A 22609-nucleotide genomic window follows, 5' to 3' on the forward strand; every position below is an offset into this window, starting at 1 on the left:
AATTGAATTATTTCAGGAATCTTTTGTCCATTCCTGTACAGTCTCTGATTACATATTAAACCATCCTGGAATGAGCATAGTTCTACTCTGAACTCCTTGAACTGAAAAGATTTGCAGATTTTGATTATGACTAAAGAAGAACTAGATTTAGCCAATTTATAAAATAGATGTGCTTTATAAAACAGCACAGAAACTTTAGACAATGAAACCAGCATCCGGCTCTAGGTGGCAGCATTTAATAAAATGGAAAAAACTTGGCACCTCACTTAATACAGGCCAGGAAAAATACAGTTTGTATTGATACTGCATCCATCTGTATTGGCATAAAAAACAGCGATAACATCAAAACTGAAAACACACCAGTGTCATTTAAAGGGCTTGTGTTCCTTATCTGTGGCTAAGGCTGATTCAACATGAAGAACCTGAACTAACCGATTAGTCTTACAGTTTAACACCAAAGACAGAACAACACAATTCACTGCTTTGCTACCATGTGTGAGGACTGCGTTAGTGATGTGATGCATGCAGGCAGGAGCTGAGTAGAGCAGGTTTTATTAGGGACAGTGGAGGATGAAGAGGGCAGTGCTCAGATGAGGATCTTCAGCTCTTCATCAGTCAGCTGGTTGACCACCATAATTTTTGTCAGCTGCTCAGCATATCTCGCCTGGTCCTGCATGAAGTGTGGGATGCGGACGTTCTCCATCTGACCGAGAGGTTTCAGACGATCCACGTCTTCAAATGACACCTGAAGCCAGCAGAAAGACACAGGACACCATCTTTAGACTGGCTGCCCTGCTGCTCCGATTGGACAAACATGTCTGCTCCAACTCCAGACAATTATTCCACCTTCATCATGAAAACACAACTGGGGACTTCCAAACAGCACCTCTTACATAACATCTATAGCTGGTATGGTTTCATCATCATTGCATTCACTCCTTTGAAGCAGAAGAAGGTGTCGTGTTCCTTCATCAGGGAGGTTATGTAAGTCCATCCTCTGCACAGACACTTCATTTAATATGACTGCATGTCACCAAGTATAGTTACCTTTTAATGATGATGTGCTGAGGGAGGAATAACAGAAGACCAACTAGAATCTTAGCTATAGTGCAAAACATCCAGAGCTCCAAAAGAACACAGCTTTAAAGTAACATAAAGAAGGTATTTACCTTCTTAAGACAGCCTTGCTTTAATATAATGAAACCAGGGGAGCAGCGATTGATTGGCCGGCCGATCGATCAGCCCGATTTCCTTCATTTTGGGGGGTTGGTGATTAGCCGATACTGTCATGTGAAACCAATCTTATCCACCAATCTTATCTACCTGCTCAAATGTCTGAAAATCACCCACTGCCCCCATTGCTCTGCCGTGAGAGAGCGCTGACTGACAGAACTTTCCACCAGGTCACGTCTACATGTGCGCAGTTCACAACTATTGACAATATAAGATTGGAACATTGAAATTGTTGATGTTGTGACCTTATGACACCTGACAATGTCAGTTATAAAGAAACTCGGTATCAACCAAAATCAGAATCAGCAGATCAGGCTTTTTAAAGATCGGTAATCTGTGATTGGCCAAAAAACTGCAATCAGTGCATCCCTAAATGAAACCCTTCTTACTGCAGTATGTTGGAGCAGCTGCACTAATAGCAGGGACAGGTAATGCATCCAGTACATTTCAGGTTCTTTTAGCTAGAAGTATTTACTGAAGAACAAGACGGTGGAGATGGACATGTTTACCCAAACAGTCTTTAGTTTTGGCTAGAGAGCTTCTACGTGTTTTATAACAACAAGTCATTTCTTAAACTGTAGTAATTTGAAGGTATTTGTTCTTCTGCCTTCACCACAGATGATGTTTGGTGACACTTCATTCTTAATCCACAGGGTTGATGTCCAGCCTTTGCAGCTTTAACAGCTCCAATTCTTCAGGGTTTAGGAATGTTTATGGGATTTCTAACCATTCTGACCAGTGAGTTCACTGGTGTTGGAGTCTCTGTAGGCCAGTTTGGTTCTTCTTCACCAAACTCTCTCATCTCATGTCTTTTTGGACCTTGCTCAGTGTCCTGGTGTTCAGTCATGTTGGAACAGGAAGACATCGTCCACAAACTCTTCTCACAGTGTTGGGAGCGTAAAATCGTCCCAAATATCTTGGAATGCTGAAGCATTGAGTTCCTTTCAGTGGAAGTAAAGGGCCGAGCCCAACTGCTTAAAGGCAGCTGCATGTCATAATCCTCCCCCCACCTAACTTTACACTTGACACTGTGTCGTCAGGTAAGTACTGTTCTCTTGGTTACTGAAACCCAAACTGGTCCACTGAGGTTCTGGGATGAGAGGCATGATTCTCATATTGCTTTATTGTGTGAATAGATGAATAGTCTAGGTGAGTCATAAAAACACAATGGTGGTTTGCTGGTATTTCCAGGTGTAAATAACTGATCGTGTATTTTAAGGGACAAACATTAAGAAAGTGGTGATCAGCTCTAAGCTGTACACTCCTTCGCCACAACAAGCCCACCACGATTCTCCATTCCTCACTGGAGGCCAACCTAAGCTTCACTGTGAAACAACAGAAAACTCTGCAGCACATGAAGTCCAAATTGAACAGAAATATTCTAGGACTCTAGCTTCTTGAGTCCTATTCTAGGACTCAAGAAGCTAGAGTCCTTAGGGTGTAACACTTGAGATTCCTCACCTTTCCAAGAGCCATCAGCATTGGAAAGTCAATCTTGTCTCTGTTTCTCAGAATCTTCAGTATCCCCTCCAGATAAACCTGATCTTTACTGAAGCATCCTTCAGGATTAGAGATCAGAAACATTCAGTCAAGTTTGTATAAAGAACAACAGTGAAAATATAAGGCCAGCTGGTGTTCTACATACCTGGCAGGGCTGTGTCGGTCTGGCCTCTCTTGGCCCGGACGCAGTAGTCCCAGCGTGTGTTTGGGTCCTGGACAAAGTGCCCCAGGTTGTGGAACAGCTGACAGAAGGACGTGTGTCTGGCCTGATAGACGGTATAATAGAGCAGAGCAGCGCGCCACAGAGTCGGATCCTTCCTGAACAGAACACTGTGGATGCTGGCGAGGCCTTCCTCTGTTGGGTTCAGAGGCTTCAGGTTGTGCTTCTTCCTTCCGACGCTGCTGCTCCAAGGCTGCTGGCAGTTGTTGATGCCCCGGAAGTAATGAGTGCCTGACAGACAGAGACAAGAACTTTTAACATAGCTGTGGTTCAGTTAGATTTATCAGTGCCGTTATCCGTCTTCCCAACTAAGATGCCCATCATCCCATCCACCACCCATACCCATCAACTCTACCCAGCTTCCCTGTCCCTGCTTAAGGAAAAACTTCCACACAGTATGATGCTGTCACCACGTTTCACAGTTGGGGTGATGTGTTTAGAGTGGTGTGCAGTGTTAGTTTTCTATCTCACACACTGTTTTACATGACAGCCAAAGACTTCAGTTTTAGTCTCATCTGAGCACAGCTGCTTCTTTACTACGTCCTGCTGTGTCCTCTTCGTGGCTCATGGGAAACTTTAAATGAGACTTTCTATTGCCTTCTTTCAAAAATGGCTGTCTTTGTGCTACTCCATAAAGGTAAGATTTGTTTGTCTGTTATAATCTCAGAAAACAGCTCTATTTATTATTTATGTGACTTCTGAAGGCCATTGGTGGAGTTTATTAAGGCGAACCAACCAGAGTAAAGAGGGCTAAAACTAATGCACACCACATCTTTCAGATTTTTATTCATTAAACGTTTTGCAAACCATGTATCATGTAGCTTTAAATGTATGCACTACTTTATGTTAGTCTGTCATATAAAATCCTTGAACTGTTGTAATTTGACTTAATGTGCAAAAGTTTAAAGGGTGTGAATACTTCTGCAAGGCACTGTTGTGCATTGTGTTCAGCTGAAACCAACATGGTACGATGAAACAAATCAAAGTAGACGATGTGAAGTTTGTGTCAGACCTTCTGCACCCACCAATCTCATGCCTTAGCATGCCTTCCAGCCAGTGCTCCCGTGCACTGGAGGTGTTGATGGTCATGGTGGGTCTGCCGTTCACCACCGTCATCGAGGCTCTGGACAGTAGGTCGTCTGTCACCTGGACTACTATCTATCAGCAGAGCAAAAAGTAAGAAGAAAAGTAAGACGTTTATATGCAGTATTGTTAAATGACAGATTGTTTTTCAGTTTTTCCATTTCTTGTGAATAGTCTGTTGCTTTTTATCCTCAGACAGACATGCATATTTTGTATATTTTCTTAATTATCATACTCAGTTGCGCATTTCTCTGATTGTTTTAAATTTGTATGTTTTAAATTTGCCCTTACTGTCAGTCTCTCTTATATTTCTATTCTATCTATTCTAGTTTTGTGCTGCTCTGATGTTCGGATGTTTTTTCTGTTGGCTGTCTTTCCTCATTCCGGCCAGACCAGATTAAATGCTATTCCGTTTTGGGATGATGTTATGCCTCACTTTAGGGAAACCATTAGGGGCTTTAACAGCTACTAATATATATAATTAAAACACCACATGGTAACATCTGATCCAGGACACTGAGGATGACAACTTCATACAGAAATATCCCAGGGACCAAGTTTTTTAGGACCGGCCATGGTTATATGGTCTATATGTGACAGTGCTCAACAGGAAATTATTAACATGCTGATGTAACATAAATTTGTTTAATTTGATCAATTCTGGTTCACAAAAGCAAACTGAAAGAAGACTCGGGAAAAGTGGACACTCTTTGGAAGACATTGCTTTTCCCTGGATTATTTTCAGTACCATGATCTCGTGTGTGCTGTACTGTCAACACGACGCACAACTGAAGCAAAGGAAACGCTCTGCAGGCTGCAGCCAGGGAAAAACATTAAACCAAACTGCTTTTTCTCAAAAACTACAGTCAGCTTGAATCCAAACTGGATGAAGCAATACCAACAGCAGGAATGCAGTGAACAGACTGTATTCTCCTCCTACCTCGCCCACACAGCCTTCCTTCTCCATGTATCTCTTCACACTGCTCCAGATACGACTCTTGGTTAGGAGGATACCACCAGTAAGTTGCTCAAACATCTCATAGCTGCCATATCTCTCCAAGGCAAGCTCCATGATGTTCACCGCCTGCAAGAGAAGAGACCCTCACAACGTTTAACTGTCTTTTATCTGCTAGCTGTGTAGGTTGGTAAAAACCTCTGAGGTGTTGGCGGACGTTTGAATCACCTGTGGACTGTGACCTTACTGTAGGACTACGTCAGGACCCGTGTGTGTTTGTGGTTGCGTCTAGAATATTTTGGTCAGTAAATTAATCTGTGCTGAGCTTAATGTTCCGTTCTTGACTTCTGTTCTTTAAATAGTTCATCCAGAACTTTATTTCTAGAGCATCTATTTAATGTTCTGATACGTAGCTTTTGTTTGACAAGAGTTCACACTCCAGCCGAATTATTTGACAGAACTATGACCATGCATATGTACTCTTGTTATTGTCGCTGTAAGTTCACTAAATGTACTGAGGAGGAGGAATTAAACAGCTGTACCTGTGTTAGAAAGTGATCCGAGGCATTGTTATGGCGTGCCAGGATAACTGCAGAAACTGGGTTGCTGTACTCAAACTGGGGATTGTAGTTAAAGTCAGACTTGAAGAACTTGTCCTTCTCTTTCTCAACATTAGATGGCTTGACGGCTGTGAGGATGCAGAGCTTCTTGACATTTTCTACCTCCTGTGAGGTTGCTGCTTTGTGGAGGGATGGAAGCACAGGACGATGCACATTATGGACGTACGTTTTCCTGGGCTGTGGAAGTGTGCGAGGGGTCATTCCCATCTTGCTGCCCACTACTGTGAGGGTTTGAGTCGGCTTGAGAAGATTGCCGTTGCAGCCTGAGAGGACACAGTTTGTCTGGATGGGTTTTTCACCACCACCTAGAATGTGGGTCTTTTTCTGGGCCAGGCTCAGACGGTTTCTTTTACTGGAACTGCCTTTCACAGAGGTCTTCGGCCTTTTGCACAGGGACTGCTTCTGCTTCTTCTTCTTCTTCTTCTTCTTCTTCACCTCCTCAGCTTGCAGCAGGACGTTGTAACTGTTTGAGCCAGAACCACAGAGGCCATTCAGAACAGTGGAAGAAATCTTTTCAAGGCACACCTGGGTTGGACTCACCACCCTGTCAGCAGAGTTGAAGATGGACTTTTTAGACAAATCTACCTCTGGCCAGTGAAGTTGCTCTGAAAGAGAGACCAGGAAGAGAGGCTGATTGTTCTGATCAGGTTTTCTTCAGCATCACTCTGATGTGCTGCCAGTACAAATAAGACAGACTAATCCTCTTATCTAGGAGTAGAAAATGAAATGTGTTCTGGTACAGAAAAACATGATTTACTAATAATCTCGGTAGAAACACAACTCTCCGTACAACTCAGAAAGCAACACAACAGCTATGAGTCATTCTGATGTAATCTGTTATAAATACTCCTGATTGGCTGTGCCTTCAGCTGCTGCTCAGTCAGGACAGCACAGCTCGGGTTTTTTTAGGATCACGAGTCAGTACCCTGACTTTCAGTGGAATTGATTCCCATCATGCCTGCAGAGGCTGGCAGTATAGAATGAAGAGCTCAGCTTGGACACAGTCACAGAAACAACGCGCTCCCTTCAGTCTACACGGCACAAACGAATGAAGTCAGCGGCACAGTCAGACACCAGGAGGGAACAGAACAATTTAAAGCTCCACTGGTTCACTCAGCTGCCTAATCAAATACCATTACCTAACAGATCAGCTGGGTTCTGAACCATCAATATTAGCTTCAGTCTTTGAGTTATTCTAATGGTAAATACAGATCATTTCAGTTCTGCATATTAGTGTTGTCAGAAGTTAGAGAAAGAACAGAAAGAAGTTTATATCCACTCATGATGGGCCATAACTGTTCTATTCATTTTGGTCCTGGATATGAACGTCTGTCCCTCCAGGGTGGAACACTCATCCAACTTTAATCTAAACACGGTGAAAATTATACTTACAGGCCCAAATAAATACATCCATTCCCCATGAAACAAGAAGCAGTGTTGAAGTCTTTTTTTTTTTTATTGAATTGAATGACCTTTAACCTGATGAGATCAAACTTCTGCTTAGTGATCATGATTTACTGCATCTGCTGATTTCTGCTCATTTCTCAGCATGAAAATGGTTCTGCTTGAGAACAATCACTGGATGGTACTCTCTGAACTGGTACTGCTAATCCATTTTCCAAACCAGTATACTGCTTCTTTACAAAGTGTCATTTATTTGTTTACCTGTACTCCATCGTGTCCCACGATGCTTAAAGACTATTTGTCTTCTAAACAATCTTCATTTTAATTTGTTCTTTCAGTTTGTATTGTAAGCGATTTGATCTTAAAAATGGTTGTTCATTTAAAACAGTAGTGATAATGACCAAAACTGTGCAGCACAGAACAAAATATTGTGATATGTTTTTGTCCATATGATCCAGATCTAAGCAGAACCATCAGTTCCAACACCTGTACACCAGTTATTTGAATGTGTTGCCATATTGCCAAGTCCTGGAGCCCTCAGGGGAAAGAACATCAGTGAGGGTGTTCAGAAAAAAACCCAGAAACCAGGCCCTGACCTTAATCCTGTTGGAAATGTGTGAACTATGCTCCCAGAGAAAAATCGAATAAATTAAAATGAAACAGATGTACAGAAAACAGGCCAAATATCTAGCCGTCATGGTGCCACAATCATTGTTTAATGTAAAATCATACCGCAGGAAAAGGACGCGTTAAAATGATTTTAAAGCCCGAAATAACCAAGAAGAGTGGATGTAAACGGTTTCTTTCCATCTCAGCAGCCGATTAGCAACTGATCAGGAAACATCTGCACTAACTAAGCCAAGCAAAGCCTGTCAGTATGCCGGGAACCTTCAAGCTAACGCACATATGTCTGGGTTAAAATAGCTCTAAGCGGTATCTGTGTGAGCCTCGAAGTAATGAACAGGAGCTGTCAGGTTATCATAAATATTAGGCACTTTATTCATGCTTAAAAATTATAAAACACTTATTATATTACCTGTAACTTTAATTGACTCCAGCATCTTCTTGAACGTAATCTATTCGAAAACGAACGTTTAATAGTCTGCCAAATGAACCCAGCTAAAGCCCCATAAATAAAACGTAGGAAACCACGCGTCGCGAGTGGAATGATGTTTCCAGCCGAGTGGATCTCCCTCCTACACCGACCACTAGCCACACTACTGTCACAGGAATCAACGCATTAAACTGCTCTGCAGTGGCGGACTGGTTTCCATGGTTTCAGCTTTAACGTCGCACGTCTACTGTCCTGGGAAATGTAGTCCTTCTGCGAAATTACGTCATTATAAGCTCCATAGGGGCTTGGCTTGTTATATCTTGTGTCTAAATAAATCTATGATATAATTGCAATATATAATTGATATTTTAAATATATCTACATACAATGTAAATAGTCAAACATGAAGATAGATAGATAGATAGATAGATAGATAGATAGATAGATAGATAGATAGATAGATAGATAGATAGATAGATAGATAGATAGATAGATAGATATTTTTAAACGTTTGTTTTACTTTGCATGGACATGACTCGTGACAAATGTAGGAGTGGTTTATACACTTCATAAAAAAAAAAAAAAAAAAAAACTGCCATTTTTTTTTCACACTCTTAGGCTGTGATTGGGTCGTCAAAGCGTGATGTCCAGGCCGTGGTTTCTGATTGGTTCTTAGGAGTCCCTCTGAACTGTTGGAGTCTGCGTAGTAGTCACAGCGCTGAAATTCAAATTTGAACAGAAACTGTTTGTATCGAAGAAGAGGAACCGAGTAGAAAGGAGCTCTGTGCGCTTCTCGTCTTGTTTCGTTAGTTTATTTTTATACAGAGAGGCAGCGCATAGAACTGGTAGCATACTCCGTTTATTAAGTACTTCTCAAGTGGATACTAACTGTCCGAGATGGACCCGTTTACTGAGGTGAGTTGAAGTCAATGAAGCTAGTTGACGCAAAACTCTTTTGAATTATAATTAATTATAATTAATGTTACCTGCTAACCTAACACGCAGAAATGGCACCAGTTGAATTGCCAGTGAGAATGTATTAAGCGCAGTTTCTTTGTCTTATACCTGTCAGGAGTATGAGGTCATGTGTGGTTAGTTTTTATAGTTGTTTAGCTTTATTTATTGAGCTCAAATACAGACACAACAGTCATGAAACGTTAACCGAATCAGACTGAAGGATTTTTTGTGATAGCTGGCTCAGTCGTATGCTGATGCTGTCTAACTTTAAGGACGGATGTTCTTCTTGTGACCCCAGTAAGCTGGCCTGTTCAGTTAGGCCCTTCAGATGCAGGCAGGCGTGGCTCGTTCCTGAAGAATGTGATCTCACATTTTCCACATATGGGTTGTTTGCTTGGTGAAACTGTGGTGGCCTGCAGCAGAGACTCAGGAATGTGTTGGGGCTTGCACAGCACAGTAAATCAGATTATATGACAGACTTGGCAAAGGGAAAGAGACGAGGAAAAAAAGAGAAGAGAATAGTCCCCTGTTTTAAACTTGGTATGGAGAGCAGTTTTGAATTTAATAAGCTGTTTAGTGAGAAATTCAAAGTATATTTAACTGTTACCAGTATTATTCTTGAGAACTGAAATATATTTAAAACTTAGAAACCTATCTGAGCCGGCATGAGTAAGTTAGGTGAGCAGAACATTATGATGTGACTGTGAACCGGACCTCTGAATCAGCTGTACATTACTTTAATAATCTAACATGTTTTGTGTGTTCTGATTTCCACACTTGTGTATCTGATGGCAAATTGACTGTTGTGCATTAAATCTCTTAAACAGGTTTAAAAAAGCAAGATCATAAGAGCGACATTGGTCTGATCTGTCTTCTGTATGTCTGATTTTCTTATTTTGTTGGTCATATTAGAAACTTCTGGAGCGGACCCGGGCCCGCAGGGAAAATCTACAGAGGAAACTAGCAGAGCGTCCAAATGCAGTAAACAGACAGATGGTCAAAAGGCCCAGGGAGCCTCTAACTGAATCAAACAGTACCATCGCTGACTCTGTCATTGAGAAAGGTGAGCGCATTTGTTGAGATTATTGTCTTTAATGTTGTGTAACAAGTGTTTGTTATATTTTCCTTGCAATCCCTTTCCAGTTCCACAGATATCTTCCAAGCCATCCCCTTCTAAACGCAGATGCTCAGAGGAAAACAACCAAGTGGCTCCAGATGAGGAGAACCAGGTGCCAGTGATGACCCGAGCTGTGGCCCCTGTACTATCAGACCCTCTGACGGACAAGAAGCCACCAGTGGACCCAGCCAGCGTTCGAGCTTCCTCTTCGCTTGAGAAGACTTCGACCCGACCTGTTGCTCAGTGTCACCCTGAGGAGATGAAAACTGCACAGCCAGAGAATATCGTCGCCACTCCGTGTCCTGATCCTCCGAGCAACAGAGAGGCGCCAACGGGACCTTCTGGTTCTGCCCTGCAGAGAAACACGGCAGATCTGGTAGAGGATCTGACTCCTTTTAGTGCTGGAATGAAATCACGCCTGCAGATGCTGGCAGAGCAGAGGAAATGCTGGGATGGCGATGATGGTAAATAGGTTTTTATAGGGATTTGATAGTAATCCCCCGTAGTAACATTCTGAGTGTGAATGTTTCTTGTTTTGTTGGTATTACCTCGGGAATGATGACTAAAGAATTCAGGAATTCTGCAGGTGGTTGCATTTAGATGTGGAAACAAAGTCAGATAACTTTATGCTTCATCTTGACCTAAATTAAACCTCACTGCTTGTTTTGTCCAGACTCTTCAGATGCCGTGCCGGACAGCACCCCCCTGACCTTGTTAAAGAAGCAAGTTGATGTCCAACCACCTACCACACCTCCCCCCTCAGAAGCTCCAGTGGGGCGGAGAGGCAGGCTGGCCAACCTGGCTGCCACCATTGGATCCTGGGAGGATGACCTCAGTCATGCCCACATTCCCAAAGAGAAGCCTGGAACGGCTTCTGTTCCCAAGTTTGCTGTCAAAGCGGCCTCTGTTGCTGTCAGTTCAAAGCAAAGTGCAGCGATGTCCAGTTCAACAGCAGCCAACAAGTCTGCTTCCAACCGTAACCAGGTGGATGCACCTCCATTTACATTGTTCTCAACAGTAAACCTGAAGCAGCACCTTGTTACGCTTCGAAGTGTTAAAGAATCCCTTTTTGAATTAGAGATTTCTGGCTATCTGCCGATTAGAACCAGAGGTGATGTTAAAGCTGTGTGTTTCAGAGAGGACTCGGTGTAAACAGGGTTTTACAAATATTTTAACACAAAGATTGAGTAATTAGTTGTTTTTGTTTTGTTTTTTACATCTCATGTTAGCCATTAGCATCGCTAACAGTAGCATCCTGAAGGACAAGCCAGCATGTCTCTGCAGTAAACGGCTTCATTTTAAATAGTGTCCTACATCTTTTCTGCTTATTTTCACGTAGTTTCTAAACAATTCTCTGATACAGACAATAGCTAACTTTGAGTCTTCTTCACCCACTAACAGCTACCACTGTTACGTCCCACTCAGTGCTGTTGTCAGGGTAACCTGGTATTGCTCAGAAATGATGCGTTCACTGGTCAGAAAAAGGGTTTAGGACCAGCTGGGTGCTAGTCAGGGCCGATCAAGCTCAACATTATTTGATTCCATTCATTAACTAACCGTTTGCCTCAGCTCTATTTTGTCTCCTTAAAACTAGATCATAATTATATTCAAACTAAATCTGTGATGTCTTTGTTTTTCAGGAGGCTTTGTATTCTCCAGTTAAGTCTAGTCAGGTGGTTCTTCCAAGGGCCCAGAAGGCTGACGTTCCAGCATCTAAACCCACTGTTCAGTCGGTGCCAAATCCCCTGAAGAACTCCAACCGGGGAGCCGTCCTCCAATCCAGTCCATACAAGGCAACCTCCTCAGATGCAACATCAGGACGCCAGAGTCCACTAAAGACTCAGGTTTTCCCCAGGAGTCCTAGTCACACCGCCAGCCCCCATAGGCCAGAACTCTGTGATAAACTCATCAGTTCTGCTTCATCGGGCCACCAGGAAACAGTCACTGTTGGAGGTCCAGGTGAGTCCATTCAGAAAATAGGAGTTTCTTTGTTGATGCACTTTGTTAGTTTAATAAAAACTAGATAAAAATTAGGGACACGTGCCGATGCATATCAAAGAACCTACTGCAGTTTTTCTTCCTATGTGTTATAGTTAGACGACAAAGAAATCCGTATTGAAATCAGCAGGTCAGATCTTAAAGAAAACTGGAAATCCATATTAATTCTATAATCCAAGGAACCCCTGACTGTTAGATCTCTAATAATTCTTTGTTCTTTAATGAAATGCAAAATTGACCATTTTGATTATCTTCACTCCGAACAGGTGTAAAATCTTTCCTGGAGCGCTTTGGAGAGAGATGCCAGGAGCACAAAGGACAGAGCACTCCGGCCAGAGTTCCTGCAGGAGCCAAGATGGCTCCGATAACTCCATCAGCCACAGCAAACAACAAGCTGGTGCAGGAGAGGCTCCGCACCGCCCAGGCTGCACACACAGCCACTGCTGAGCTCACTCAGAGACAGAAGATGGTAGGTTTAATGTTACACATGCCCCAGTGTGCCCACAGTCTGTCATTGTGAAAGTAATAATAAAATCACCTCGCTACAGGAGCGTGAGTCTGAGCTGGCTCAGATCCGCAGCCGCTTCCAGAAGGGGAAAAATGTGTGGGAAAACAAGGATAAACAGGCGGACAAGACAAACGCACACGTCAAGGTTGGCTTGTTAGCTTCTGATGCACAGATGACACTTATGTTAGACCTCTGATTATAGAAACAATATTGGAGTCTCATATATGTAGTTCGTTAATGGTTTATTACTATAAGATATCTAAGAAAAACCGGCAGTCTGATCCCAGGCTGAATCTTACAACCTTGGAACTGCAGTATAGAAACAGTAACGGTTGTCCTGCAATGAGTTAACTCTATAAAAATAGACAGGGTTCAATGTGATGATTCATAAGCCAAGCCTAAATGTCTGTTTTCTATGAACAGAGGTGGGTTAATCGATCATATGCTTAGCAGGAACAACCTGTTGAACCTTACCAGAGTGAAGTTTCCTCGTGTGACCCACAAGATGAAGCCGCAACACCTTCTAGTGAGGAACTGAATACACCTATCAAGAGTCCTCCTCCAGGTACTTCATCATATCTGTGATTATTGTCTGGACCTTTATGTGACTGAGTTGATACCTTGATGTTACCTAACGTACTGTTTAACGCCTGATTTCTCTACTGCATAGCACATGATGAGTGTTTATGCTGTTTCCTGGAATGAAAAGTTTCAGAAAGCTAACATCTGGTGATGGTTCTGTCTGCAGAATACAGGTTACACTGAGCCCAAAGATATCATACTAAAGCTTATGCATGATGCATGGGTAGCACCAGTATGTAGAGAAGTGATCAAGATAATTCCAATGGCGGGTCATTTATAGGCTACTTAACTGTATAACAGCATTAACGGTATAATCAGTCTGATTAATATCTTATGTCTCTATCAAAAATCCATCTGAAAGATTAACTTTTCTTTTCATGGCAGTCTGAATGACATACTTCATAGAAAGTAATGAAAGGAATATATAAGAAGGAAATATTTACTGTCACAATCACAATATTAACACTTCAGGTGGAGATTAGATGATTATGTTGGACCCAAACACCAACAGACTCGATAAATCACCTACTGGTAATCATTCTAATCTATTTCCAGGAACAACTGAGGAAATGAATTCTGTGGGGAGCTGAGAACGAGCATTCAGATTATTCTGTGATGATAAATGAGCAAACAAAATCATGTTTAAATGACCTTCTAACATGTGTTGCATTAAACCGCAGGTCGTGGAAAAATGATGACCCCTCCAGCCTCAACCTCTAGCCCCATGCAGCCTGTCAGCCAAACTGTAGAGAAGCTGAGTGAAGAAACTCTGGAGGTGATCCAGGAGAAGGAGATGAATGTGGACCAGTCCATCAACTCAGCTGTTATAAACGAGCTGTTTGATGAAGTCCTGGAGCAGAGTGAGGATGAAGAGGAGGAGGAAGATGCTTTAAATATCTCCTCCATGTCCCTCCTTACTCCACTGGCAGAGACTGTCGCTGCTGTAGTGAAGAGTCCAGAAAGAAGATTAATGGTGAGAACCATCCTGCATCTCTTTCAAATACAAACAGCTTTACTGAATTACTTACATCACTGCTTTCCCCAGACGTCAACTCCAGCCAGTTCATTCCTTGTGAAGAGCAACAGCCCAGAAAACAGAAGCAGTCCCAGTAAGTTCCAGCAAGCCAACGTGGCAAGGACCGCCTCCTCCTCTGACAGTGTCGACATCTCACACGAGGACCACAAACTGCCGTATAGGTAGGAACACACGTTATCCCCGGCTGTTAGCGGCCTAGTCTGTAAAGGCGAACCTTAAACTAAATCTAAAGGTGTGTGTATGTTAGCATCGATGCATACAGATCCATTAGAGTGAAGGAACCAGAGAGGCCTGCAGTAAAGCAGGTTATTGTGAGAAAGGAAGATGTTTCTAGGAGAACAGAGGAGCCCCGGGCAGCTAGTCTCTTCAGCATGAAACAGAAGATGAAGGTACGGACTTGATATCCTGGTAACAATGTACTCATCAACCGTTTCTGCAGTTACGTCTGCAGATTCGTTTTAGACGCAGCTTGCTTTTTTACACCAGGGAGCATTTCCTATGCAAAATAACCAAGTATCTGTTTGTTTAGATATTGACCAATGAGATAAACCTACAGCAGACAGTCATCCATCAGGCCAGCCAGGCCCTCAACTGCTGCGTTGATGAAGAGCATGGCAAAGGATCCCAGGTGGAGGCTGAGGCAGAGAGACTGCTGCTCGTAGCCAGTGAGTTCATCCACACTGTGACTCTGAATATTGGCATATTTATACTTTTAGTTAAAGGTCATTTATTTATTCTTAAAAGGAATTTTGTCAACATCAAATCCAGAAGCATAACTTCAAATTGCAGTTTGAAAGCACTGTTCCACTCCCAGGATCCTGGCAGGATTTAATGCTCTTATTAGTAATGTAATGATCCATGGCTGACTTCATATCTTTCTGTCTTTCTAAGCGGAGAAAAGGGAAGTCTTAAAGGCAGAGCTAGACTGTCTGAAAGGAGACCCAGTAGGGCAGAAGAAGATTCCTGCTACAGAACCTGCTGCCGTGTCCGCCTCCAAGGGTTCCATCACCCTGCAGGACCTCCGCCTGCCTCTTAAGGCTGACTTTGTTTGCTCCACTGCCAACAAACCTGGTAAAATGGAGTCTTCTTCAGACATTGCATCTGGTCACCAATGCTCTGCCTGTGGAACTACAGGTCCTTCTCAAAATATTAGCATATTGTGATAAAGTTCATTATTTTCCATAATGTCATGATGAAAATTTAACATTCATATATTTTAGATTCATTGCACAATAACTGAAATATTTCAGGTCTTTTATTGTCTTAATACGGATGATTTTGGCATACAGCTCATGAAAACCCAAAATTCCTGTCTCACAAAATTAGTATATTTCATCCGACCAATAAAAGAAAAGTGTTTTTAATACAAAAAACATCAACCTTCAAATAATCATGTACAGTTATGCACTCAATACTTGGTCGGGAATCCTTTTGCAGAAATGACTGCTTCAATGCGGCGTGGCATGGAGGCAATCAGCCTATGGCACTGCTGAGGTCTTATGGAGGCCTAGGATGCTTCGATAGCGGCCTTTAGCTCATCCAGAGTGTTGGGTCTTGAGTCTCTCAACGTTCTCTTCACAATATTCCACAGATTATCTATGGGGTTCAGGTCAGGAGAGTTGGCAGGCCAATTGAGCACAGTGATACCATGGTCAGTAAACCATTTACCAGTGGTTTTGGCACTGTGAGCAGGTGCCAGGTCGTGCTGAAAAATGAAATCTTCATCTCCATAAAGCTTTTCAGCAGATGGAAGCATGAAGTGCTCCAAAATCTCCTGATAGCTAGCTGCATTGACCCTGCCCTTGATAAAACACAGTGGACCAACACCAGCAGCTGACACAGCACCCCAGACCATCACTGACTGTGGGTACTTGACACTGGACTTCTGGCATTTTGGCATTTCCTTCTCCCCAGTCTTCCTCCAGACTCTGGCACCTTGATTTCCGAATGACATGCAGAATTTGCTTTCATCTGAAAAAAGTACTTTGGACCACTGAGCAACAGTCCAGTGCTGCTTCTCTGTAGCCCAGGTCAGGCGCTTCTGCCGCTGTTTCTGGTTCAAAAGTGGCTTGACCTGGGGAATGCGGCACCTGTAGCCCATTTCCTGCACACGCCTGTACACGGTGGCTCTGGATGTTTCTACTCCAGACTCAGTCCACTGCTTCAGCAGGTCCCCCAAGGTCTGGAATCGGCCCTTCTCCACAATCTTCCTCAGGGTCCGGTCACCTCTTCTCGTTGTGCAGCGTTTTCTGCCACACTTTTTCCTTCCCACAGACTTCCCACTGAGGTGCCTTGATACAGCACTCTGGGAACAGCCTATTCGTTCAGAAATGTCTTTCTGTGTCTTACCCTCTTGGTTGAGGGTGTCAATAGTGGCCTTCTGGACAGCAGTCAGGTTGGCAGTCTTACCCATGATTGGGGTTTTGAGTGATGAACCAGGCTGGGAGTTTTAAAGGCCTCAAGAATCTTTTGCAGGTGTTTAGAGTTAACTCGTTGATTCAGATGATTAGGTTCATAGCTCGTTTAGAGACCCTTTTAATGATATGCTAATTTTGTGAGATAGGAAATTTGGGTTTTCATGAGCTGTATGCCACAATCATCCATATTAAGACAATAAAAGACCTGAAATATTTCAGTTAGTGTGCAATGAATCTAAAATATATGAATGTTACATTTTCATCATGACATTATGGAAAATAATGAACTTTATCACAATATGCTAATATTTTGAGAAGGACCTGTATCTTCTGATATCTGGTATTCTGCTGTTTGCCAGCTTCACTGTATAATTATATTCTCTTCCCCCCCCCCCCCCTCCCAGATTCAACTAAACATTCATTTTTCATCATGATGCGCGCTGGAGCCGAGAAGACTGTGGCTACTCCATTAGCCAGCACTCACCGTGGCCTCAGTGGAGACACCCTCACCTTCCCCACCAAATTCACTCTGTTAGTCACACTGCCTGTACCAAAGAACTGACTTATTGGTTCTGACCCGGTCACTGTTTGAGGAGGTTTAATCACATTCCTTTCTCCTTGAACATCTTCAGGTCTGATGTCTCCAGTGACTTCAAAATAGACCTGGAGGTTTACTGTTTGGTACGTGTATTCTTATCTCTGGTTCAACTTGAAGTTTTTAGCACAATAGTCATAAAGAACCTACTGATTGGAAAAACTCTCCACCTGTCCTCGTTCTACTAGTCCTTACTGCACCTGTGACAAGTGGCTGAAAACGTTTATCAACGTATTAGAGCCAGTAGGTGGAGATGCAGCAATCAGAACTTCACAATATTCCTTCTCACTTATCTTCTGTAAGTAGTGGTTATTAATGCAGAAGAGCGTTCATGGTGGTGTATGGAGCAGTCACTGGAAAACAGCCCTGTACTATTTTAACACCAAGCAGATGGATTATAAAGATGTCATTTTGAACCATCTCTACCATGATGCACTGCTCCAAGAAATGAAAGGAGCTCTTTTTAATCAGTTTAATATCAAGTCAGTGAAACTCCTGGAGTATTGATCTGGTTAGTTCAGTAGGTAGTAGAGGGGGTTGTTAGTCAGTGTCAGCTGTTTTGGTGTTCATGAAATTAACAACAACTGCACTAAATGAGACGACCCCAAAAACAGGAATGGTTTTCCAGGTGGAGGCCAGACATTTTTTCCTTGCTTTTCAGTAGTTCTGCATTTGACCAGGGTCAGTGTCGCTACTAGATAAACGATGGCACCCTGACCGCCATCAGATATCGGCATAAGATCTTCAGACCCTTTGTTGGTGCAGTAGGTCCTGGGCTTCTCCTGGTCCATGATGATGCCTGGCCTGATGTGGCAAGAGTCCGAATGCTCCGATCAGGTTTTATGCTACTGATACCGATCAACCATAAGTGCAGATCACCAATGATCACTGATACAATCATATGGATTGGCTGTACATTTTTTGATTAAGTTCTAAGTGCTACTGGCTTGGAGAAAAGGTCCATAAAATCACCTTCATTTAGACAAAAACACGTTTTTACGTACTTTTTCCAAGAGCAGAAATACAAATAATTTGCAGACACAATGCAGCAACTATTCAGTCAAAAGGACAACTGAAGAACCTGCTATCAATAACCAACAATCTTTATCAGACTGAAAACATCTCAACAGGCTAAATAATGCAGAAAGTCAAATAAATCTTACAACATTGTCTAAATAATGTCAAGTAAAAGAAGAAAATATTCAAAGTCAAATGTAGGTTGCATTTTTCTGACTGTCCTGTGCTTGTTCTTTAAATGTCGTATTAAATTCGCTGTGTTGATGCTTGTTTGGAGAAATAAGAACTGAGTGTGTGTTTTGGTCAGGGCTGTAAGTGGAGGGTCTGAAGAAATGATTTTCATTTCCACAGGGAGAACATGTTTCCACATTCATTAGAAAGTTAGTTATATTTAAATGCTTTTATTGATTATACTGGTTTATAATGGATTTGCTATGGATTGTTTCAGGTACAAAAACCTGAGATCTGCAATGAGAAGAAGAAGAAATCCAGCAAATCAAAGGTACCAACCAGTGTTATCTAATGGGAAATGTTTAGTGATGTGTGCATCACAAAATTTGAATTTCCCTTTGGGATTAATAAAGTATTTTTGAATTTAAATTGAATTGAATTTGAATCAAGATGTTTAAGGAACTATCGTGTGTGTATGTCTCCAGACGATCTGGAGGCATGTTTCTGAAGCCCACAGTTTGTGTATGTTGGTATGGACTCTTTGTTTCTGCTCCTCACATGTGGGTGAGGGGGCACAACCTCAGGGGGTCACACTGTGTAGTGGAACCTTATAAACCAGCTCTGATGTCATTAAAGCTTTTTATACTGCAAACATTGACTGGCTTTCAATTCAAAAAAACCTGTTTCTTCCTTTTGATTCCAGGCTATCACTCCAAAGAGATTCCTCACCATTACGGTTAGTATTTGATTCCTCCTGGTCCCTCAGATACAGCAATGAATACTCATCTGCAGTTCATTGATCACTTCTTTAATATTCTTACAGAAAAGTGCACAGACACCAGGTATGTCAAACTGTCTACTTCAGAAGCTGGAACTGTTGGAAAACAAGCAAACTGGTCATTGACTCAATGAAAATGTCTTTATCCTTAGTGGTGGCAAGCCCTGGGGGTCCCAATGCTGTACGCACCAGTAACTTTGTGCTGGTTGGATCTCACACTCTGACTCTGTCCTCGATTGGGAAAAACAAGTTTCCTCTGGAGAAGGTATGGTGGCCAATGAAGACACCTGCTCACATCTTTCTCGTGTTGTTTTTCCGTGTTCTCTTTATGCATAAAGACGACTTTAGTTTGTGTTTTTCATTGCATTAAGTGCTTTAAACGTACTGCTTGTGTAGAGAGCCACAGTATCTCTGCTCTTCCTGTTCAAACATTCACCTGCTGTGATGTCTTTGTTTTAGATCAAAGTGAGAGAGAACTGCTCAGTGGAACGTTTTAGAACATGGTCTGGAGAGGGCTAGAAAAAAAAAACCACGTTATATCTTTCATCCCAGACATTACATGTTTATTTGACCATTTTAGCCATCACTACTTTGATCTTCACTTGCTGACTGAATGCACCCTCTTTCAGAAATCTAAAAGGGCCATTATGCTGCATATTTGGCCTCGAGACAACTTTAAAGTCAGGTCAAACTGGACCTGTGGTTCTTAAACTCAGTCTAAATGCCAAACAAAGCATAGAAGTGGATTTTATTTTTTTTGGGACTCTACAAAAACAATAAAGAATTAATCTTTTATTTTGGATTCTCTGTTCTTCCTTTAGCTGTTATAGATTGTAAAATGGAGCTGATCTAAGTTGGTCCAGGTCCACAAGAACAATGACTGGTTCTGAAGCATTGTTTCATTATCTGTAGATTCCACTACTATTCAGTCAAGATCATAGCTAATGCTGCGTATGCAAACAACCAGAAGTGTGGAATTATGGAGTTTCATCACTTTTCAGATGAACCCTAAAGCAGGGGAATTTGTTGTGTTGGAGTAGGAGCTTCTTTGGACCTGCTGTGGCTCAGTAGGAAGAGTAGTCGTCCTGCAATCGTGAATGTTGTGGGTTCGCTTCCAACTTCCTCCTGTCACATGTTGATGTGCCCCCTGGGCAAGGCACTTAACCCCAGGTTGTCTACCGATCTCTGATGTTCAGTGATACATACACAACATTACAGATCAGACATGCTGTGTTGCTGAAATTATGGAACCAAAAGGCCGTGGCTTCCAACTTAACACCACCCAACCCAACCCTTGACTTTACCAACAGATCTGATCTTATGCGCTGCTTATTTAACCGCTTTCAACCCAACCAATGTGACGTCTACGTTTTTTATAAAGTACCCCCTCTCTGTATCGAAGGTGCCGTTCTTGTGCCCCCTGGAGGGCCACATCCACCTGAAGATGCAGTGTGAAGTGGGTGTAAAGGTGGAGGAAAGGGGCTTCTTGGTAAGTAGCAAAGATGAGTAGAAACACAATAGGTGGATTTTTGTCATTTCCCTTCTAATCACAGTGAACCATTGCTTCTGTTCTATCTCTGTAGACCATGTTTGAAGATGTAAGTGGGTTTGGAGCGTGGCACAGAAGATGGTGTGTTCTGTCAGGATACTGCATCTCTTACTGGACCTATCCTGATGATGAAAAGCGAAAGGTACCACCAGAAATAACTTCCATATAAAACTGTTTGTTTAGTAACAAGTCCTTCATTAAAAAGATCCTCAGAAACAGTCTTCATAGTCTGTTCCCCTCCTGCCAGAATCCCATCGGTCGCATCAACCTGGCCATCTGCACCAGTAAGAAGGTGGAGCCAGCCAACCGAGAGTTTTGTGCCAGACCAAACACGTTTGAACTCATTACAGTTAGACCACGGAGAGAGGAAGACAAAGAGACGTTAGTCAGTCAGTGCATGAACACCATGTGTGTCACCAAGTAAGCTCCTGCGATGTTTACCTTCTCAGAAGCTGTGTGGCTTTTAAACGAGTGTCCGGCTGTAAAACATTCTTGGTTTTCTTTGCAGAAACTGGTTGAGTGCCGACACCAAGGATGAGAGGAATCTGTGGATGAAGAAACTGAACCAGATTCTGGTGGATCTGCGGATGTGGCAACCAGAGGCCTGCTGCAGGCCTCTGTAATCACAGCCCCCGACCACAGTCAACCTTTATAGCTCTCTGGACTGTCTTATCAGTGATAAACAATTAAGTGCAATATATAATATGAAAAATGTTTAATATTTTACCATGTGGATATTTGATGGGAGATGACCAATCACATCCACTAACTTAAATCCAGAGGAGGTAAATAAAGCCATATGTTGGACATTTGACAACAGTATTTTGTTTAGGAGATAAGGCTTTGGAACCTTATTTTATTCATCGCCAGCCTTGTTTTTCATTCTTACGTTTTCTGATATTGTTTAATGCAAACGTTTTATGTCATGCAAATATTTAGTCTGTGTTGCTTTAACTAATTTGGTGTCAATGATGATTAATGCATTTACTATAATGAAAGTTCAGGGTCACTACTAAACTGCTAGACTTTTATCACATTTTATCCTGCATGGCTGCCCCAACCAACAGCAGTGCTTTTCATACGTTTCTATTTTATATATTTGCTTTTCTGATTTGTGACATTCACCAAGATGAACCTGTTTTTAAAGGAATTTCTACACCAGACTTTATTCTGTTTGAAATCTGTAATTGTTTGAATGTGGAAAGTTTTGGATAAATGGGAATGGGGTCTGTTACATACTCTACACTGAGTCTATACGTCTGTCGGATGGTCAGGTGACTCTTACTGGTTGATGAATGAATATGTAGTTAAACGATTATTCCTTGACTGAAGGAAGATGGAGGAAGCAGACTTTTAGCCCAGACTTGTTCACGGCTTGTCGGACCGGTACCCACAGTGATGTGCTCGTCCTGTTCAGTGGTTTAAAGTTCTGAACAGGAATGCATTAACTATTGATTTCGTATGTCACAGACCTGCAGGTGCTGATTATGTGTTTTTCAATATGATTGGTTAAAAGATGGCCCTTTTTCACCATGTTGAGAATGAATACAGGTTTTTTTAAAAGTTCATGCTGTTTTGTGTTATTGCTAATTAATCTACTGTTTGGGGATGTCATACATGTCTAGTTTAGTTAACGTCTGTCACAAACAAGCTCTCTCAAAAGGTTTGGGTCAGTGTATTAGAGAGCTTACAATGAGGGCAGGTCTACTATCAGATAAATTCAACTAGGGTGTGCACCGATCTTTAAAAAGCCTGACCTGCTGATTCAGATTTTGGCCAATTCCACCACCAACGGACAGTCAGGTGTAACAAGGT

At 42.2% G+C, this 22609-nt stretch overlaps 2 protein-coding genes across 4 annotated transcripts; one reads left to right on the plus strand and one right to left on the minus strand.

Annotated features, from left to right (window-relative positions):
• Window positions 1-220: 220 nt before the first annotated feature.
• Window positions 221-8299, minus strand: kiaa0895 (KIAA0895 ortholog). Of its 2 annotated transcripts, XM_047384514.1 has the most exons (8): window positions 8052-8296; window positions 6152-6216; window positions 5534-6074; window positions 4977-5120; window positions 3979-4111; window positions 2879-3184; window positions 2695-2792; window positions 221-745 (listed from the first exon to the last, which is right to left on the minus strand). In XM_047384514.1, the coding sequence occupies exons 3-8, from the start codon at window positions 5816-5818 to the stop codon at window positions 587-589; spliced, it is 1125 nt and encodes a 374-aa protein (XP_047240470.1). In that variant the 5' UTR covers window positions 5819-6074; window positions 6152-6216; window positions 8052-8296; the 3' UTR covers window positions 221-586. The 2 variants fall into 2 exon arrangements, with proteins under 2 accessions (XP_047240470.1, XP_047240469.1); XM_047384513.1 differs by having other exon boundaries at window positions 5534-6216; window positions 8052-8299.
• A 494-nt stretch (window positions 8300-8793) lies between these two features.
• On the plus strand, window positions 8794-22360 carry anln (anillin, actin binding protein). 2 transcript variants are annotated; one of them, XM_047384577.1, is made up of 24 exons: window positions 8794-8984; window positions 9939-10089; window positions 10170-10607; window positions 10817-11127; window positions 11784-12102; window positions 12408-12610; window positions 12690-12794; window positions 13103-13214; window positions 13912-14204; window positions 14277-14428; window positions 14515-14656; window positions 14797-14932; window positions 15159-15338; window positions 17089-17215; window positions 17317-17365; window positions 18745-18798; window positions 18953-18997; window positions 19171-19203; window positions 19291-19309; window positions 19398-19510; window positions 20648-20734; window positions 20829-20936; window positions 21042-21214; window positions 21303-22360. In XM_047384577.1, the coding sequence occupies exons 1-24, from the start codon at window positions 8967-8969 to the stop codon at window positions 21415-21417; spliced, it is 3483 nt and encodes a 1160-aa protein (XP_047240533.1). In that variant the 5' UTR covers window positions 8794-8966; the 3' UTR covers window positions 21418-22360. The 2 variants fall into 2 exon arrangements, with proteins under 2 accessions (XP_047240533.1, XP_047240534.1); XM_047384578.1 differs by lacking the exon at window positions 18953-18997.
• Window positions 22361-22609: the final 249 nt, after the last annotated feature.

The sequence above is a fragment of the Girardinichthys multiradiatus genome, chromosome 13, assembly GCF_021462225.1.
Source record: "Girardinichthys multiradiatus isolate DD_20200921_A chromosome 13, DD_fGirMul_XY1, whole genome shotgun sequence".
NCBI classification, from domain to species: domain Eukaryota; kingdom Metazoa; phylum Chordata; class Actinopteri; order Cyprinodontiformes; family Goodeidae; genus Girardinichthys; species Girardinichthys multiradiatus.

Excerpts from the sequence above, each read along its gene's own strand:
- kiaa0895 (XM_047384513.1), bottom strand. The coding sequence starts at position 8,076 with ATGCTGGAGTCAATTAAAGTTACAG. Across the intron at positions 2,793-2,878 it reads GACCGACACAGCCCTGCCAG|GATGCTTCAGTAAAGATCAG; the intron begins GTATGTAGAACA and ends CTAATCCTGAAG. Across the intron at positions 746-2,694 it reads TGCTGATGGCTCTTGGAAAG|GTGTCATTTGAAGACGTGGA; the intron begins GTGAGGAATCTC and ends TGCTGGCTTCAG.
- anln (XM_047384577.1), top strand. Across the intron at positions 11,128-11,783 it reads CTGCTTCCAACCGTAACCAG|GAGGCTTTGTATTCTCCAGT; the intron begins GTGGATGCACCT and ends TTTGTTTTTCAG. Across the intron at positions 18,799-18,952 it reads AGAAATCCAGCAAATCAAAG|ACGATCTGGAGGCATGTTTC; the intron begins GTACCAACCAGT and ends GTATGTCTCCAG.